Source organism: Mycteria americana, chromosome 9 (assembly GCF_035582795.1).
Source record: "Mycteria americana isolate JAX WOST 10 ecotype Jacksonville Zoo and Gardens chromosome 9, USCA_MyAme_1.0, whole genome shotgun sequence".
Taxonomy (NCBI): Eukaryota; Metazoa; Chordata; class Aves; order Ciconiiformes; family Ciconiidae; genus Mycteria; species Mycteria americana.
Window position 1 is genome coordinate 28,830,035 of NC_134373.1, and position 21,329 is coordinate 28,851,363.

Consider the following 21,329-nt stretch of genomic DNA (forward strand, 5'->3'; position numbering starts at 1 on the left):
CTTAGCTATTTTGGAATTTGCAAGGCTTCAGAGTGGTCTGGGTCATTCGGTCAAATGCACGTATTCAACCACATAGCATTAACTTTCCATTGTTCTGCCACAGGCTAGTGACTCACCAATATGCTTACTCATCACTTCCAGTGCTCCAGGGCCTGATAACTCTTGAATAATTCAAACATCCCCATTTGTCTAGGATGATGTTTGTCTGGAGTGAGTTTTCTGAAAGCACTGCAAGGATTTAGGAGCCAGAGTCTTACTGAGAAGACATAGGGCCTATGCCCCTAAAATCTTTGTATGTTTTCAAAAAGTCCCCACACCATGTACCTTTTAATAGAAAATGGATTTACACCTCATGTTTTGGTCAGTGAACCTAGAAAACTTTGACATTTCTGGCTTTAATATTCAGACATAGGGGCTTTATTCCATCAAAACAACCCAGTGAAGAGCAATACATGTGCCAAGATAGAATGCAAAAGATAAAATGATAATATATTTCTGCACCAAGTGTTCTTGTACATTCATGGTATTTCTCATTCCCTTATATTGGAGGCCTAATGGATCTCAGTGTGGAATAAATAGCAAGGAATTGCTATTGTACAGTCTTGCCGAATGAAAGTCAAAGCACATTTGAAGCCCCAACAACATGATTATTCAAAGACTGAATAGGCAAGTGTAGCACTGAATGCCAAATAAAGGAACATAAACAAGAGTGATGGCCATTTGCATGAACTGAATACCATGAAGTTGATAAAGTTGCAGACACAGAAATGAACTTAAATCAGTGCAGAATTCTATACTATTCGCACAAAAAACTTAACACAGTTACACTGGTCTTCCTTTGGTAGCAAATCAAGAGTACTTACCATTCTTGGAGAGAATCACAGCCAAATATTCATGAAAGTAGGTGTTGACGTACAGCAGAAGGCTTGGAGTATGTGCCGTAAGAAAGCTAAATGCAATATTTTCCTTGGACATGACAGCATCCGCATAAATGGCAGAGCTTGAGGTGCTTGCATTTTTTGTGACAGGATAAGGCTCTTGGAAAATATAGGTAATGGAAGTGCCGGCTTCAAATAATGCAGAAACCTCTGAAAGCATATATGAACCAAGGGAATAATTTCAGCTACTGCATTTTCAGACCTCCCAGACAGGCATGGACATGAGCTGACTGCCTCAGAAGCAGAACATTGCAAAATGCCCCTGACCCAGCTGACATCACCGTTCCTTAATTTGGACGAGCAGTGTGTCCTTCCTTACAGTCTGTTTGTCTGGCACAGAGAAGGACAGTGAATGGAGTCAGGCCTCTAAATTCAACTATTTTAGTGCTGGAATCGGAGCTCCACAAGATGGAACAGGCCAAAATGTCTGTCAGCCAAATAAAAGCTTGGTTCACCATCTTCTGACAGCTGACATGTAAGGCAATATTCTCTGTCTTCCCCCCACAGTAAAGGCAATATATTTGTCCTTTCCAGTCTCCTTTTTAAACAAAGTCATTATTAAAGCAACACACTGACCCAAAGACAACCCGTAAGGGAAGCTGTCTTTGGTAGCTTCAAAAGAAGAGAAACATCTACCTGTGTATGCTCAGATACCAAGAACTCATGCTTGCGTTTTCAATAAACACAACATAGTCTGGCCATGAAATACACAGATGTGATAACAGCAGTTTTTTCTAATGTGAGGCACAGTAAAGTCAGGATGGTGATATCTTCAGCTACATACTGACTGCAAGTACTTTCTCCAATAAAGCAGCTCCACCTCTACAGCAGCATCTCCTAACAGGACACTATGTGGTTATTTGATACAGCTCTCGTGGCATCGGTGACAAACCCTCAGCTCATGTAAGTGAGCATAGTTCTGTGGACTGCAGTAGAGCTAAGCCGATTTACACCAGCAGATGATGCAGCCCACTTAGTAAACCTGTCGAGTTTGTGAGGTGAGGGGCAGCTGTGGAAATTAAAACACTCACATTGCACCTTGTTGTTATTGAGCTGGAGTTTTGCTAGTTCCTTCCTCTCCCAAAAAGCATGCTATCTAAATTGGATGTTCTTCATTTGCCCTGCTCCTTTTTCTGGTGTTGGCAATATGTCCTACGGGCCACCAGAAAGGTTCAGTGAGGACACATTCACCACAGACTGAACCATGCAAATCAGTTTTCTCCTGAATGCTTCACACTTATTTTTAAAACCTCTTAGCATTTGGACAGGTTGTCACAGGAATGCAAAAAAACATAAAAAGACTACTTCTTTTTGTCATTGCTCCAAAACCGTAAAGAAAAGCTCTCAAGGTTTTGTTAAGGTGGACAAAACTGGATGAGGTTTAAAAACAAGCAAACTAAACATTCAGACATGGGCAGACAACTGTTATGAAAAGTTTCAGCCCTATTTGTTAATGTCTGGGCCAAGTTATAGGCAATCGAATACAAGAATCATAGTGGGATATAGTTGGTAACTTTAACAGTACAACTAACACCACTTTAATTTCTGAGGCCATCACTGAAGTCAATGAAAGGAGGCGTTATAGACTGCTTAAGAGAAATACTTAGTAGTGCTGAAGGGACAACTGTTATTATGATGTCTTCTTGTAACATGGGGGACAGCAAGCTGGCATGGGTGAAACTGTGCTGTAATTCAGAGACCACTAAGGACTTAGGATCAAAGCTCGCTGCCTACCTTCCTTGCAGAAGGGTCCTTCATAGGCTGAGTTGGTACAATCACAGGAGTAACCATTATACTTCTCCACACATTTTCCTCCATTATGGCACAGGTTACCATAACTGCTGCAATGTCCTGGACATCCAGGTTTAACACCAGGTGTCATTTTAGCTCTCTCTTCAAGGTCAAGTTTCTGTCCATTTAAATGCAGAGCTCGAATGCATCCCAAAAAGCCCCTTTGTCTGGAAGCTGTTCCCCCTGAAAAAAGAGAGAAAAAAGGACATGCATTCATTGGTGAGTCTGCACAGTAATCAAAGCCCTGAAGTCCAATCCAGAGGTACAAATATGAATCCATGAATTTTAAAAAATATTATCTATTATATATCAATGCATACAGTGGCAAAAGATGACAGATGGACAGCCCTGGAAACTAAAGGTCTCTATTTATCTTTATGAAAGGACTAAAAAGCTGTATGTGACACTTTCTTGTTGCCATTCTTCTCTTTCCTGCCTTATCTACTGCCCTGTCTGGCATTTAAACTGCAAATTCATTTGGGAAAAAGATTAGCTGCTTTATCGTATGTCTGCATATCACCTAATACATGAGAAACCCAAACCTAATTTTTTTTTTTTCTATTTGTTGCCATAGTACAGAGTATAAATAACACCCTAATCCCAACAGCAGGTGAGTTACACATGCTGATGAGTCCAGACAGCAGGGATGAATCATGTTCAGCACCAGGCCTGCTGGCTGAAGGGAAATGACTTGAGTCAGAATTTATGCATGACTGCCCAACCTGATGTTGCATGTGAATGGTTGTTGTAGGCAAGAAACATGAGTTCAGGTCACAGTTGTGTTATTTATTACAGTTGTTAAACATAATTGCATTTCTTCCTGAAGACCAGAGCCGTACAGATCTACGCAAGAGGGCAGTTCAGTTTCTACAAGCTACCTAGCTTCTTATCTGCCCAATGAAATTGCTAACAGTGTTGCAATGAAGGCACTTTTTCTATAAGAGGTGGTCTCTCAGAATGATAATATGATGATTGTTAGAGTACTTTGTGAAAATATCACCATTTTTCTTATTATAGGCTTTGTTTGGCAGTTGCCAATGTTTTGCTTTTGAAGATACTGCAATTTTGATTGCTGTTAAGAAATCTAATTCTGGTTCAGGAGTTACTAGCATTTGTAGGGTCTGAAATGCTAGCTTTATTGGTGATTCTCCTGCAAAAGTAGTATGATAGAAGTTATCTTTCCAAATTATTCTTCTGTAGAAGTTGGTTCTATATCAAAGTGTGTGAGATAAGAGATTACATCTTTTGATAAGTCCTTGCAGAAGAGCATCTGTTTTTTCATAAATTGTTTCATTAAAGCAAGACTTCTGCAAACTATAGGAATGAAGCAGAGGTCTGAAAAGCTATCTCACCAAAACCCTATTGTTCTGCTATACCATTCCAACATATTTTTCTTTCTGGTACACTAATAGCAGAAATACTGGATTTGAATTAAAATAATTGAACTACAGATAGTATGCATGAGACAGGTTTATTTCATGCTAATTTTATGATGCCTTTCTCAGAGAAACAAGTCTTTTCAAATTCCTCTTTAGCCAGCTATTCTTTTCAGGTGACCAAATGTTAGCTCACTTATTTTAAAGGCCCTCTAAGCACAAGAATCGGACCTTCTACATTTGCTGCACTGTGCACACACAATCCTTTTCTTGGGAGATTTTGCTCCAAAACCAAACATACCATACAAAATTTTCAGTAACATCCAAATAAGTAGAAATGTGATTTCTCGTTTACTGGTTACTCTGCTTTCTTTTGCATGGGAGATAACCACAAATATTGCAAGGATAAATTACAGTTTCCTTGCCTCTTCTCTCTGCACACATACAAATCCTAGCTGTAAAATTTAAAGAATGAGTCCAAACTATTGCTAATTATTCCACAGATGTCATATTTATTGCATTACCCATATTCTTACTGCTCTCTAAAGCACTTTGGAAAGCCATGTAAAGTAAGTTTCTCACTCTTCTCCTCTTCTAATGTCTGAAGAGTATAGAGCTTAACAGAGACCATCTATATGATCCTAGATCCACACGGTATTGATTAAGCAAATCTGTTCATTATTTGGGCATTTGGGCAGTTTTCTTCAATCGACTGGACCTAATCTTCAAATACATTCCTGAGAAGCACAGAAAAACTGAAAACAAACAAACAAACTCTTCCCCAAATTAGGCTTTGCAGATTGTTCCTACTCTAATAGGCCTGTTGGACTGGACAATTTCATGGATGCGACCTAAATGTTTTCTTCAGAAAAACAGATTTCAGGATAAGCCTCAGGACCATAAACACCAAGGTTAAGGGTGTTCTTTGCTGAGTGGAGGTGACAGTCAAATAAGCTATGCTGTTTTCAGCAAGATATTTATGCAGTTGAATTTTACTGAGAAGCCTTGGGGCAAGGAAGAGAGAGTTTGAGAGAAGGGGCAAAAAGCTCACAGCTGAGCACTCATAGTGTAGCTTGGTGACACAATTGGCTAAATAGTTAACATTCTGTCAATGAATTGAGGATTTGCTTTAAAAAGCAAAGGACTTTTTGTTGGTAAGAACTGGATTAGGGACGCTGAAGCGATGTGAATAAGTATTAGGAGCATTCTTGCTTTATGTAACTGATACAAAGAAAAGGAAAGGGCATGGGAGTCTAAGAATCATAATTATTATTACTCAGGAGTAGGAGAACTTGCTATGATATTCCTCAGAAGACATCCAAGTCACACTTGTTAGTCTCAAACTGAAAGTTGTACAAAGCAGTCAGGTTACACAAGGAATTAAGCATTAATTCCTCCTCCTAGCCTCCAAAATATCCCCAAGTGTCTACAGATTCCTTTAAAAACAACAACAGTAAACAAAGTATGCCCCTTCTTTTTCTCTCCTTTATTTTCTCTGTCTCCCAGGAAAGTTTCTCAGGTGTCGACTCTCTCTGGGGTATGTTGCGTTTGGACTGTCTACAACAGACAGAGATTCACCCAAAAATTCCTTGCTCCCAAGACAAAACCAGGAACCCAAGCACTTAACTTTGCTAGTCTCCTTAACGTACCAAATGAATAGCACAAAAACTTCTCATCAAGGCTTTATGCATCAAATTAACTTCTTAGGATTTGTATTTTGCTTCTCTGATACGACCAGTTTGAGTGCAAGTCCTGTTCTCAGAGGTCTGCAAGGACTGTCTTTCCCCTCCCCTCCCCATACTGGAGTGTTAGGGTTATGCCTTCTCCACTAGGTAAGACAGAATTTCATCTCGGACTACACCATGAGAGGAGATGATGACACACCTCCTCCAGGACCACAGGCATTTACCAGGAGACACCTGCACTATCCAAAAGGATGCCACTCATTTTCAATGCTGAAAGCGACTGTCCATTGAAAGGAATGATTTTTGCCTGTCCCATCAGAGCAAGTAATGTGCCAAACTGGCCTGTCGCTGGGCAGTTTGGTGCAGTTGATATTATCTAGCCTGTACATTTGTTTGGGGTTTGCTCCTTCTACTGTATTTTTTTTTAATTAACAGAAGAAACATAGCCAGGTGCAAGGATATCCATGCTGTGACTGAGAATTATAAAGCAGTCTAAAGCACTTAGATACCCAAGACCCATTAAAAGAAAGTGAGAAATGGCTTTCTAACTCCTTTAGGCTGCTTTAAAATCCAAGCTTGTTTGATTTTGGGTGTACTGGCAATGGAAAGTTATTTCTCTCTTCCACTTTGCACACACAGAAAGCTATCTCAGAAGCCTGCCACATACTCCATGTGTGCCAATATCGGCCTTAAGCAGACTTTCTGTCTTTATTCTAAGTTATTGCAACAGGAGTAGCCGTAGAAAAACTCTTTCTGGTACCACATAAGCAAATACATAAATGCCTTGTGAGTCAATTACACATTTAACACAACAGCTAATCATACAAACATTACTTAATCTACACTTTTGTCTCTTACTGACTATGAAGAACTGTTTCTCCATAACAGATAGAAACCATAATTGGATACAGTCAGATATTTATAGGAAGTGATGGAATAAAACAAGAATTGCAAATTCGAATCTTGTCACATTGTGTTGCTACCGTTGAGGAGAGGGATTAGATTTGAACACCTCCATTTTGACATCCCTCCTTTTGGTTTTATCTCCAGGCAGATCCAACAAGAAGGTAGCCATTTTCTATGGTTTATTTTGAACAGCATGTGTAAGACATCATCACTGAAGTGGAATCCTGGGAACATCAGGCAATGACAATTTCTTACACGTGCTATGTGGCGTGCTGGCCAGAGCAAATGCTTAGGTTCTGCTCCCCCAAGGGGAACATCCCCCAAAGACAGACATGCAGGGCAGACGACATGTCAGTGAGATGCAAGAACTGCCAAGACCATTGAATCAAACACAAAACAGGGCAATGAAAGGTGGCAGGGCAGAACTGAATGAAGAATAGGTGGTATGGAAGGAAATGATACCCAAAGTCCAGCATTTCTGTGAATACAATGAATAGTATGAGCACATGGGAAGAAGGATCTGATTCTCAGCTCTATCAATTCCTTTTATACAATATCGATGTATAAAAGAGACTTTGGGGTAAACAAATCACTACGTGAATGCATCTTTCCAGGATACGTAAAACTAGTGCTACCTTCTCTATCTGTGATGTTGTATCAGCTCCAAAATAGAAGTATTTCTGGGTACATTAGAGTGCAGATAATGAATTACAGCTACTTTATGCTTATCAAGGCCAGAAGTGAGTGCAGAAGCTTTCTCGCAGATAGTACTGTTAATCCAAGTAACGTAATGTGAGTTCAAGCCCGGTAAGACATGCCTAACGTTCAGAGATACTCCACAGAAATGCAGTTTAAGAACATTAAGCACACCCATGGTTACACCTAAGTACACAGAGCAAGTTGAAAATTGATTTTTACCCTAGCAATGACCCAGGCAGGCTTAAGTTCAAGAACATGCACAACTCAAAATTAGCATAAGGACAATGTAAGTCATGGTGAGACTCCCAGGTTCTGCTATAGTCTCTGAACATCTGGATTTCTCTGCTGGAATAAGCAACCATGACATCCAAACACTGAACTCACAGTCATTATATCTGTCATTATGTTAGTATCCCTCCGAGACAACGCCAGTTCACATTTTTCAGTCTTCAGGACACAGCCTTGCATTAGTTTACAGTCAGTGTTTTCTCCATATAAAAGGACTAGACAGTTGTTGTGATTTGGGTTTTTTTGGTTTTGTTTCTTATGGAAGAGAATATTTGCTCACACATGTGGTACATTTTTATCTCTGAATCCAGACTTTTTTAATTCCTAGCCAAATTTAAGAGAGAGAATATTATGTTATCCCATATTTCAAGAAAACTGGAAGCAGGGTAAATAAGAGAGAAACAGCATCAATGTCTCCACTCAGGAAGACGGAAGTGTGAATTCACCTCTTACTGGACATAAAAGAACCTACACACATAAAAGAGAAATCCTTCACTGTGCTTAGTCATTGGAAAATCTTCAGTAAAAGCCTAAATCTCCTAAAATGCCTGTCAGTCAATCTGAAGATAAACTTCCAAGTGAAGTCAGGCCTTCTTAACTCCCCTCCTTACAAAGTATTTAAAGGCTGATTAACTTCCTCACAACGTCTTAGTATCGCCGGATCAGAAGTAAATGAAGCACAGCTCCACGACTGCCTACAACCAACTGTTTTGTTAACATTGCTGGAGAAGGCTTCTGTTCAACTTTCTTCACTATAAATCATAGAAAGTAAAAAGTATGTTTGATGGGCCAAGTTTAAAAAAAAAAAACAACAAACTAACAGAAAAACCCAAGAGCTCTATTCTTCTATTATATACAGTCCCAAATATATCTGGGTTTTGGGTTAAGAAGGAAAAATCTGGCCAAAACAGAAGTAAATAACTCATTCACAAAACAGGCAGAAACAGTTGAGAAGGAATTAATTGGTCCAAATTAACAGAACTTTAAAATTATGTTATATGCCAACTGCCCCTGTAGTCAAATTTTACAAATGTCCAAATTTATTTTATATGTGTGATCTACTGTATACAACTCCCTAAAAGGAAAAGATGCAAACCCACCTCACATATACCGCATATAGGTTGACGTCTCTGAAGCAAGAGGAAAATAATCGTAGTTTGAAAGCTACAGTGGATCTCCATTCGATCATCATCATAATGCTACATGATTCTAATATAGTTCCTTCATCCCAAAGGATCAATAAATCCTTCCAGAAGATAAATAAACTAAATTAAATTTTGACATTGAGCCTTATTTATGAGACTTACAAAATATTTGAATTGATTCTGGAAAAGAATCAAGAAAAAAAAAGGTTATATCTTAATGACTAGCTACCTCCAGTGTGGAAAGTTCCATGTTTAAATGGAATGAAATAGGGAGATTCAATCAAAAAATATTTGGAACATTTTTAAAATAGCAAATCACGTCAGTTATTAATTAAGAATGTGCATACTAATTGTGGAAACCCCTTAACCACTGGCAGTATGCAGAATGCTGCAGAAACAAATGTTGTGGATTATAGGGGGAGTAGGGAGTAATATTATGTGCTGCTGCTTCTTTCCTTTTTACAATGTTGTTTATGCATTTATTTTTCAGATGGGATAAAATTATCTTTGCATGGCTGAGGTGTTAAATCAGTTGCTTCCTATTAGATATTGGAATGAGACCTTCAGTAGAGACAAATTATGCCACATCTGTGTATTGTTGGACTTCTGCCACCTTTGCCTGCAGCACCCAGGGACAAACAGTGTCAGAATCAGGAGGCTGCCCAGGTTTCCATCTCTTCTGACTGCTCTTAGGAAAACTCAGGAAGTCATGGACAGTTTTGGCCTTCAATATGGTAGAGCTAAGGGCTGAAACAGCACTCCTAAAAACATTGGGTTTTCTGTCCATTTTGTTCAGGGTTCAGTAAAAGTGTGGATGGACAACTGAATGCAATCTATTTACTACAGAGTGAGAATTTTTCACCTCTTGGCTGAGATAAAGTAACTATGTCCTAGAGTTTACTGTAAATATTAAGTACAATTAGAGAACAATTTAGGTTGGAAGTCACTGCTGGAGGTCAACTGGTCCAACCTGTTCCTCAAAGCATGGCTACATTCAGATGAGGTACAGATTCACTTCTCCACCAAGACTAAGGGGACCTTTTCTGCACAGCTGCTACACATCCACTCAATCCCCAGCTTGTGCGGGTGCATGATGCTATTCTGCCCCAGGTGCAGGGCTTTGCATTTGTCTTTGCTGACAAGGGTTCTTGTTGGCACATTTCTCTGTTGAGGTCCTTAACTACCATGGATTTCCATGATGCAATTCATCAATTACGTCACTTTAAAACCACCGTGAAGTTCCTTCAGGTAACCTGTTTATTTTGCTGAGGCAGAGAAGCAAGCTTATCACCAGATACTGCTTTTCAGTTGTGAGATGGTAAGCAGTTCATATCTATGACATATCTGATAGATGACATGATAAATCCTTCATTTTTACTCCTTTAAAAAGACACAACCAAAAATTTGCAAAAGCCTATCCAGTCATTAAATTCTCTAAGTTTTCTAACTGGAAACAGTACCTTGGCTAGATTTCTCTGATGTTTCTAAGGTGTTTAGCAGCCCAACTGTACTGCCTTCAGGCCTGGCCTCCCGCAGAACATGTTCTTAGCATTATCTTAGCATTTGAGAAACAAGCGATTAGCAGTACGCTTCATACCAGAAAACAAAAACCTTACACTGTGACAGTCTTAAGCCTCCCTTCTGTGAGTTCTTCAGTGAACCTTCCTCCAGCTGAGTCTATCAGAGATCATTTTAGGTATAAATCAACAGCTATGTGGGAAGGACTCCTGGCCATTGATGCAGCTGTATCTATTCACTGCTTACATTCAGAGCCCAGTAATTAGTGCACACATACACTATAAAAAGCTCAAATAAATACACCAAAATCTTCTTAAATCAAAGGGTGTGGATACACGGGTAAACTTTATTAAAATGAAATGACAGATTGAGATTTGCTATAGCATTTCAGCTAAGTAAGAGAATCCATTTTAAGGAAAGAATCAGTAGTTACCTCAGTGGCCCTGAATAAGAAGCAGGTTACAACCCACTCCATCACTGAGCGGATTACTCAGAAAGACAGTGTTTGAGTATAGGAAAGGGAGAAGTCCGTTTGTAATCCCCGATTATATTATCAAATACAAGCCGGTCTCAATCTAGGTTTCATTTGCAAGGGAGATAGGGAAACAAACTATATGCAAACAGAGATTTCTTTTTCTTTTCTTTGGTTTTTTTTGTTGTTTTTTTTTTTTTCCTTTGAGAGATCACCTTCAGTTAAAATAACTGTATTTGCTTTGACTGTGTTCATAGTTCTCTCACACATACACTCTATGGCCAAATAAGGGTTTTGGCAGGCATGCTTGAAGGAACAGACTTTAAGACCATCAGGCTTTGCCCTAGAAACTTATATGACAAATTTGTGCTTTTTACATTGCATCTAAAAAGAGATATCACATTTCCTACAGCAAATTACACAGCCAGTGCTGCACAAGAAGAAATACTACTAATTCTTCGGCAATAAATATGTTTCAAGCAATCTTAGACCCTAGAAATACCACCTAGTATAGTATGGCTAAACTATGGTTAGTGCTTTGAGTATAAAAGGCAGGAGTTTGGGTTTACTTTATGTTGCCTATGCAGGAGTGGAAGAAGAGAAAACAGAATTAGATCACCACATGAAAGTTCAATAGTGAAAGAATAGCATTACCAAGGTATGGACATAAAAATATTGTACACACCTACAGAAATCCTTAAATGGTCCCTACCTACAAATAATTGGCTGTTGAGCTGCAAGCGGAAGTGCCCCTCAGCAGGTGCCTCCAGGACCTTCTTGGGGAGGCTGTCCACCTGGAGAGAGGTTTGCTTGAGGTTCCTCTCCGCTCGGACATAGTGCCACTGGTTGTCATTCAGGGGTGTGGGAGACTGCACAGTGGCTTCTGTGGGGCCATTCCCAACATCTATGGAGAAGGTGATCTCTTTGGGGGCTGGAATAGATAAACAGATATGAAGAGGAAGTGAAGGTCTGAATTAAATCGTGGTTTTGACATCAAGAAATCTTACATAAATATAGGGTCCATTAACTTTTATGTTAGCAAATAGTACAGCATCATTTACCTCCTATCTCCTACACAGCAGCTTATACATAAATCTAAGCCTGCAGCCTCACTGTTTGATCTCTGCTGTGATTATGCTTGGCTGTGGGTATCCATCTTTTTTGCTATAACAATTACAGTGCTCTAGAAATAGTAGTTTATTCTCTTTTTGAAGTAGAAGTGCCAAATGCTGCACAAAAGTCACACAATGGTAGCAAAAGATTTTGGACAAATAATGCTAAGATGGGGGAAAGGACAAAGGAGCTCTGACTAAATCTTTCAAAATGCATGTACTTAACAATTACAGAACTTGGCTGCAAATGGTAGGAGAGAATCCTACAAGCATTCGTTTGCCTGAATAAGCCCAACCCAGGAAGCAAGGAAAAACAGATGAGCAAAACTAGTTCACTGGTGATCCTAAACTAAAGGGGCATATGTAACACATGTCCAGAGATAGTAAGGCTCCCAGAAACAGGACGATAATTGAAAAACAGCAGCCATATAAAGGAGTCCATCTTGCTCTGCTGGAAGCCTGAAAGGGGCCAGAACTTTTTAACACTCTTGTTACTGATTATTTTTCCTCTTCCTAAAACGCTAAATACACCAGAAAGACCAAGAACCAGGTCCACAGACCGCACAACCAGAAGGTTGTGGATTGAAAATTCATAAAAACCTGTTATTTCAAGCCCAACAAATTGGATAGGTCTGGTTTTGGAAGCTGCTTCTTAGATAGTTAAGATAGGAAACACTCCCCAGGGATAGACAAAGATCTATTCTGAGCCCCTGCATCTGCTAAAAGGCCGTTTCGCTTCGAAGCAGCTGGTTTGTGGAACTTTCTTGATACAAGGCCTTTAGGCTGCAAATTCCATCTGGCAGCAAGAAACACAACACCAAACTATTAATGAGAAACCTAAGTTTAAAAGACAAGACTTTCCCCAAACTTTCCAATAAGTCATTTCTCTGGGAGTACAGATTTAACACACACACAAAAGGTTTCACTAAACAATCCTCCTAGTTGTTTGCAGTATTTGTTATATTTGATATCAAAATGACATTTTTACTTCTATATCCCTGAGAATGAAATGCAGTACACTGAATAACAACCAAATTGGACTTTGATGTGCAATTAATAGTAAATCATACCTCATTACCTTGTGATAATGCACCATGACATTTACCATTGGTTTAATGAATCGAAGGGCCTTGGGGCCCTGTTTTATTAAATTTTATGTTGGGGTTATTACAAGCATATTATAAAATGCATAGCACTCACTTTGTTTTTCCTAAGCTTGACAGAATTTGGAATACAGAAGTCATATTTCATGTGAAAGCCATGGTACTCTTTTGTCGCTAATAAATATTTGAAGTCATCAGAACAGGAGTAAGGCAAAACCTCCCTAATTAAGTTCCCTGCTACTCTCCTTTATACACTGAGTAGCAGTTACACTGCAGTCACTAGATTTTGAAGTATTCAAGGCTCATTACAACTGCGACTGACTTATCTTGCATTAGCGTCCTGTCCTTCATAGACTCTCACCTCATAGCTGTAGCATACACACTGAGTTCCTCTGAAACAGTAGGGCTGCATCAGACTGGGTATGTTGCTGATACAGAAATAAAAGTAACCATCAGAGTGGTTGTATTAAATTTTTCATCTTTCAGCTAAAATTACAGTCTGCAGGTACATCTAACCACTAGCTTTTTCTCTAAAGAGAAGAAAAAAAAAAAAAAATCACTGTCGAAAAAGTAAATTCAGTCACCTGTTTGTTTAAGAAAGATAAACCTAGCCATAACAAGATTAAGTGTAATGACCAAGGCTATACAGGGAAACTGACAGGAGAGGTAGATAAGTCTAGATTAATGAGTCTTTATGTCATCATCTTATCCTCTTCAGGCACCTCCAACTGTCTCAAGACAGAAGAAAATATGTCCTTCCCATTTCCCTGCACCTGTCAAATTGGGCAAATACACCAAGATTTCTCGACGGTGAAACTTACAGCTTATTTCAACTCGTATGAAGTCTTTAATCCCAAGGTTTTCCAAGAACACCCCAGAGACAGCTGTAGTTTTGAAGAAGAAGGAGATGTCCGCGCTGACCTCAGCATGGAGGGTGGGGAAGTGCAGGTAGGAGGCCTCCGTGTTGAAGGAAGCGGCGTTCCAGAACTGCCCTGCAAACACAACCCCCTTTTCTATAGTTAATTGGCACAGGACAGCAGCTGCGAGCTGCACGTGGAAAGCCACCTTTCATCAGATAAATACGTTTTTTAGAAAAAAAAAAAAAAAACAACAGGAAAAAAACGAAAAGAAAGAGGGAACGTTCTGTACCTATGGAAATTGAGAAGAGCTAGTACTCACTGTCTCCATAGCAACGCAAAGGGCCGATTTTCCAAGCAGCCTCAGAATTTGATCTGTTTGTGTCAGTGATCACTATCTGAGTTACAGGCAAATGGTCTTTGAAAGCAAGGAGGCCAGTATCATTTGTCCTGGATTATAATAAACAAACAGAAAGAGACAGATTAACCACAGACAAAATCCCCAGCATTCCTTATGCAAGGCAATATTTCAAAGATGCTTACTTAAAGACGAAAGGTCTTTTGCAGAATTACCTAGAAGACTTGTGACTGGTACACACTGCTTAAGACACACACGTGCACGTGTATACTCCATGCTCAGACATAATACCGACCCCTGAAGATGCTGTATTTGGAGACACGAGGCTGACTGGTACGGATTGCGCAGAACGATTGTGAAGCTGAGGCAGAGTGCTGCTGTTCTGCCCAGTGGGCACTAAACTGGGCTCTACCGAGTTTCCTCAGCAGGATGAATGTGATGTGGATCAGGTATAAGCCCAAGTCTGCACTTCTGTTAAGTTAGCTGGAGACAGATAAGGGCCTTTATGCTGGCTTTATACTTTATCTGAGCAGGAAGAGGACATGCAATACCTGATCCAGCATGCTGTTAGCCCAGGGCAGCCAGACAACACCTGATCTGGCTTCACGATGGCTGGTACACAACTGACTCAGCACACTGCGAAGGCAGTGGAATTGGCAGAGTGAGTTTGTACTGAATCAGCCCTTTGCACTACGCGCCTGTGGAAATTTTGGTTCAGCAACTGAAATACTGAAGGCTGATTTACTGCACTGTTGAACTACAGTCTCTTGTTTGTATCAGCTGGGCTTATTCTTCAACTGTTTTGAAGAATAAGTTCAAAGATTCAAAGATACAATTCAAAGATTCCTACAATTCAAAGATTCCTAAAGGATCATTTCTTTGTTTTTAATCTGAGTGTGCTGGGCAAATTATTGTCCCCAAAATGCAGCATGCATTTCATGGCCCTGGTCCCTAAGCTGATTCAGTGGCTTTGACTCTGGCAGGGTATGCAGATGTGCATTCATCCCACTGAACTCGAGCTGAACTGAGTCCCTCAGGCATCCAACCCTGACCTTACCAGAGCCAAACTGCCCTCTCTCCCCCTCGACTGATTATAGAGAGGCAAGTGCTACCACATCTAACCTCCATAGTTATGAGTTTTTTCTTCTCCTAGCTCCTTTTCTCAGGGTTGAGGTCTGCTGTGCATCTGGGCACATAAGCCTGGCAGATCATCCTTCATGGAGCCAAATCTCAATAGTTTTGGAGAAAAGGATCCCTACCTCTGCATAGCCCAGTAATCTGCATGCAGGGTCTGGACTCAAGTCACCTGTTTGCTCAGAGGTAAAAGACTACGTTGCACATGGGGATGGCAACAATGACCGAATCCAAAGTGCCAATAATCCCAAATTTACACCCACTGCTCTTTCAGGCAGGTATGACACAAAGCCTCAGGAAACAGGTATCGCTTTTTGAGCGATACCCCTGCCGAAGAGTCTGACATCCCAGGCAGGATCCTATGCTGCTCATAATACCACCTTCCACAAATGTACCTCTCGTTATAGTTCCAGCTGTGGGAAGGGACATGGGACTTAAGCAAAGAAATAATAATCAGGATGAACTCTGTAGCTGTGCTCTGACACACAACCTCAGATGCTTGCTTGGCTAAGTGCTCTACTCTGATTAATGTCAGAAAAAAAATAGAAGGGGTATTTTGATCTTTTTGATAAAGGCTGCATACATTTATTTTTCATTGTTTCTAATTGCATGCAGCACAGTTAATTGTCTCATAATTCCAAGGGGAAAAGGAGAGGTACCCTCTCCGACCCTAACATTTTTTTCTTGCTTCAGTGGGTGTCTGACATGCAGATAATTACAGACAAAGTGCAGCAAGATGAAATTCCCAGGCACGAGGCAGAGTGATGCCTTCAATACAGACTCAGAAGGAAAAATACCATGTATAAATCAAAAGTACGTGGTCTCCAGATCTCTTCACAGAGGTCTCTCAGCAGCATACTCGTATAGCTTATTGTATCAGTCTTTGAAAGTTAGTCTAAATGCTCTCAACAGGTTATGAAACAGTTGTAACAAAAGCTGTATCTGAGTATTTCTTAGGAAGATAACAAGGCATTTCAGTGGGTGGGAGGAAGAAAAGTAGGCAGAAAGAATGAAAGAAAGGCAGACGGATGCACAGAAAGAGGACATAAAATATGCAATATACACATGAATAACTAAGCTGGCATTTACTTTTTTAAAAATAAAATTTTAAAAAATTACAAAATATTTAGGGAGTTTTCCTGCAGATTTATTTTCATTCAAAAAATAGCGTGGTCTTTTGACTAGCTATGATCAGCATTAAAATAAAAATCAGTATCTTCCTACAGCTACCACTGAAGATATCTACAAAAAAAATGAAATGGTGACATTTTAAAGATATCTATTCCACATCTCTGAAAACTGCATTGCTTATTAGATATTCTGTTATATTGCATGAAGTTCTTTTATATCGAATTTTATGAGTTTTTACTAGTTATATGCCAGTGTCACAGAGAATTTTAGTAGCATCACTTAACTGTGAGAAAGAAAAATATTCTAGAACTAATAAAAATCTCCACTTTTATGTTAATGCCTTGAAAACTCAATCAAGTTTCTCTTGAAGCTCAAACAGCACATTGTATGTATTTTATTCTGTCACACATGGAAAAAAAGACTTGTGTAAGGATACGTATTCTCATACAAGCAGACATTGAAATAAAACCTATCAGAAAAACATTCTACCCTTCAGAGAATGTGTTAATGACGGGAACAACATACCTGTTGTTGCACTTTATTACTATTATTTCATGGTGGGAAATCAAATTTTTGGTGAAAAGTCAACACCTAAGATGTTTCAGCTGAGAAAAGCAGAAAAGAGATTTAAAGACACTATGCAGGCCCTCATGGGAGCTAAAGTTTGAGTGTCTTAAATTCTGGTATTCTTTAAGTTGAACTTATTTCAGACTCCATTTCTTGCAAAGCACCATGACTTCTCTTCTCTTTATGTGGTACAACATGGCAGCCTCTGAAATACAGTGTATTACGCCTCAGACAGGAGCAAGAGAACTTCATGTACCTGTACAATAATTTCCTGGAGGCACTACTGTGGTACTACAAAATACTAATATTCCAGGGTTTGGACAAAACATTTTGAATTTTGCCTGAAGGGGGCTTGGAGATCACTTTTAATGTACTACAGTTTTCAAATAAAAAGTGCTATTTTCTGATAGAAAGCATCTGCACTATGATGTGCACATACATGATTGCCTTTTAAACAAAAATATAACCTCGTTAGATTCATTATTTTTGTATTTGTTCCCAGAGCTAGTTTTTACTTACATGTATTTTAATTTAGCAGTCCACATACACTTAAAAGCAGATTATATTTGGTTTTCACAGCTGCTTCTCAGGTTAGCCAAAACCACTACTTTATTCCTCTTAGCAGGTTTCACACAGCACTCCGTGACCACTTCCATCAAGCATGCCTTTCGTACCGTGCTATGCCCTGCTTCTCAGTATTGGGAACTACGGGTGGGCCCTGCCTGCAGGAGGGTCCTGGAGGGTGATGCTCCTTGGCCAGGAATGTAAGTTAATCCTGATTTCACAAAAACCAAAGCAGGTTTTATCCCTTTCCTGAAAGGAGTCCTGTACACGCAGAAAATGATACAAATAAATTAATAAACTTGGGAAGTAGACCTTTTGCTTACCTGACTTGGCACTCAATTCGGCACAAATTCAGATGAAAATCTGAATGTTTTTCAGAGGGTAGAAAGCACTCTCAATGAACAGATGTTTCTCTGAGCTCTTTGCATAAAGGGCAGTATCAATTTGTACTTCCCACAAGCAAAACCAAACCAAAACAAATCCAATAATGCCCTTTAAATTAAATCACTGAAATATTTTTAGTTATGGGTATTAAATACAGTTGGATGTCATCTATTTATCCATGTCTGAAGATTAATGTCTGTATCTACCCAAAGGACTTCCTCAATAAGCTATGAGGCGTGTTACACATCAAACGAATGCTCTATGTATGGGGGGAGTGGGGGTGAAGGAAAAAAAGAAGAAAAAAATTTTGCTGCAAGTGCAGCAATGCTAGAGATGATAGTGCAGCAACTGGATATTTTTAAGATGTAGCACAGGTAGTCTTACCTGTAAATGACAAATAACTATTTTGATGGTAACATTATGAGACTATTTTTCTTCTTCCTGGCTACTAATAAAAGCATGCTCAAAACAATCTCACTCTATGGTATCCTAACAGTGTAAGCCATCATAAACTGGTAATCTCTAGGTAGCTGTTTCCATATTTTTTCTAACAGATGGTAGAGCAGTGGTGCCATGAAATATAATTTCTTCTCACATGATCCCCTATTGGTACGTTTTCTTCTTGTACATTAATGAAAACTCTGGTGGGGTCTGAGCCTCAGTAGCTCAGATATTCAGTACAGATTTTCATGAATACAGTACATTTGGGGAAAAGAATACTATCATCAGCAGATGTCAACGAACAGCATGAGGAATAGGCCAGCGAAACAGACTTCCATCAGAGAAAGTTTTGAGCCCTGTGCAGGACATATCACTAGTAATCCAAATGAATACCTTTTAATTGCTATTTTACCCACCAGCTGCATCGAAAAATGCTTTACTGGGTACAATAATGTAGAGTCATGATAAAGAAAATAACAGCAGCAGAAGGGGACACACCTAATAGTTGAAAGTAAGATGCAGTGGCTATATTTTGCTGAATTAGAGAAGAGGTACAGAGAAAGAGTTTGGTAATGATAGTAATGAAGTGATTCCTGACAGCTCAGGGGCCTGCTACAGTCAGCTCTCTGCAGGCAGCTTTTCTAGTTTGTTGACAAATGCAGTCATGAAGGCAGATCTCCAAGACAGCTCTATACAGGCCAGGTCACCTCCGGCAGGGTTTATTTATGAGCTCACAGGCTCTGCAGAGTTGCCTGCACTGCTTCTGGGGGAACGGATTCAGTGTGGGATAGTGGCTGAGCAAACAAAACCTGTCAAATCTGGGCTTGTCAGTGGCTGGGTTTCTCTGCCCTGCTCCTCTCAGCCCTTCCAGTTTTAGCATCCTGGCTCTGGCACAGCTTTGCACAAATATAGCTCATCCAAGGAGTGCTTCATTCGCTTCCACGTGGCTTTGCTCCTGCTAGAACAAAGCTGGATATGCTCACTATATCTCTGGGAACCAAAGTGGGTCTGACAATAGTAATATCCCCCCTCCCTTTCCCCCCCACCCCCTCCTTTTCATGTCCTGTGGTTTCCTTGTTGCTTGCAGTACCCCAAAGGCATGGTAAAGAGGTGATAAGCGTTACTTTGGAAATGGGAAGACTCAAAGGCTTAGTTCCCCAGTGAAGAAGGTTGTTCTGGAAGATAAAAGATGATGATACTCATACAATTTGAATAGTAATACTGGAGAAAAGAAATAAAAGATGGCTAATCAGTTACTTGTCAGAATCAATACTGTCCACCACACTGCTGAGATGCCTGAGCTTCCTGGACAAAGTGACTTCCAGAGACACCACTCTTTCTGTACAAAATAAAAAGCTGTAACGTTCTCCAAATTCACAAGGTTTCCAGGCGAATGCAGTCAGTGAGAAATGGGTTTGGTTTGATGACTGGCTTCAATCAAGTCTTTGCATTTGAAGTGGAAAATGGATTCCAGACAGAGAGACCAAAGTAGCAAATGGACACCAGGACAGTCATGCGCCACCACGGCATGAAAGAGGTTCCTCCCATTTAAATTAAAGGTTTGGTGAGCAGCAAGACTTTCATTGCCAAGGCAAGAGAATTTTGCTTGAGATGAAAAGACAACCTGGGAGAGGTATTTAAGGATCCAAAGGATCTCTAGAATGGACTTAAGATAACACAACTCTGTCTGCATTTCAAAAATGCTTTATTCTTTAGAGCAGTTTAACACCTTTCCCCAGTAATGCCTGCATCAAGAATGCACCTTCTGTTTGAAACAGGGCATATCTTTTGAAAGACAATCGCTTTGAAGGTAAGTGCTTGAAGCTATGGCAAATCCGTCTCATCTATACATAGTTTGTCCCAGCAGTTAACTATTCTCAATGTTGGGGAAAGGGAAGAGAGAGAAAGAAAACATTTTCTGAACTAGATTTAGCTTTAGCTTGCAGCCACTGGATTTCTGTGAATGTTCCCACCCGCTAGCAAGAGCTTTCAATAGTCAGGAATCTCTCTTTTTTGGAGGGATGCATAAACTACAGTCAAGTCACATTTAACACCTTTCCAAATCCCCTGCTTGGGTCAGCATGACAACTTATGCCTCTGCTCCCTCAGCAGAGGTCTTCTCCCATTCTCCAGCAAATACCATGAAGATGTTCCACTATTCTGCAGTGACAGAATTAGCTGTCGTCATACTGCAGAGTTTGGAAGTATGGTGAGGAGCTGGATGGAAAAAAGATACTTTTCAATAGAATGCTTTAATAAAAAGAAAGGTGAAAAATACAAAAGCCTTCCCCATATAGCATGCAATCAATTATATTCCTGTTCATCTGGCCAGCATAACTCCAGGAGGACTAACTTGGTGTCAAGTAAAGCCCAGGAATAGGTGCTGGCTCAGGTATCTGCTTAGATATCATTTAGAAGTCAGCATGCATATTGTGCGCTGCCAAATACCTGGCTCAGGACTTTTTTCAGGTCTGTTTTCTCTTGTTTTCTGTTTCTTTTGCTGCTCTGATAAATTAGTAGCTTCTTCTGCACCCAAGACTTAGTCTAGGGAAACCAAATCAAAGCAAAATCCTAAGCCTGTCTCCTCCTCAGAAGGACGCTCCAGCTATTCTGGTGAGTTCCTACCTCAGAGCTGCAGTGAGCAGCCTGATTTATCTAAAAAGAGTGAAAATGATTTTCTGGTTTTCCACTCTGCAGCACCCATTTTATTTCACGCTAAGGCAAATAAATGCATCTACTGCTGTCTTGCTCCTTCCACTATAATGTATAGCAGGTTAAAGTCACAGTTCAGATCTCAACAGGTTTCAGATTCAAATGCTCGTTATATATCAGGGGTCAGTGTTCTAGCAGAGAAACACAA

The 21,329-nt window shown here is 39.9% G+C and overlaps 1 protein-coding gene across 1 annotated transcript in view; it reads right to left on the minus strand.

Moving 5' to 3' along the window:
- The window catches only part of CNTNAP5 (contactin associated protein family member 5), a 294,884-nt gene that overhangs the window by 35,519 nt on the left and 238,036 nt on the right, over nucleotides 1–21,329 (minus strand). The window contains exons 15-19 of the mRNA XM_075512059.1: nucleotides 14,213–14,340; nucleotides 13,855–14,025; nucleotides 11,531–11,749; nucleotides 2,673–2,912; nucleotides 864–1,088 (exon numbers count right to left, since the gene is read on the minus strand). Coding sequence (XP_075368174.1) covers nucleotides 864–1,088; nucleotides 2,673–2,912; nucleotides 11,531–11,749; nucleotides 13,855–14,025; nucleotides 14,213–14,340 — 983 coding nt within the window. The remainder of the gene's footprint in view (nucleotides 1–863; nucleotides 1,089–2,672; nucleotides 2,913–11,530; nucleotides 11,750–13,854; nucleotides 14,026–14,212; nucleotides 14,341–21,329) is intronic.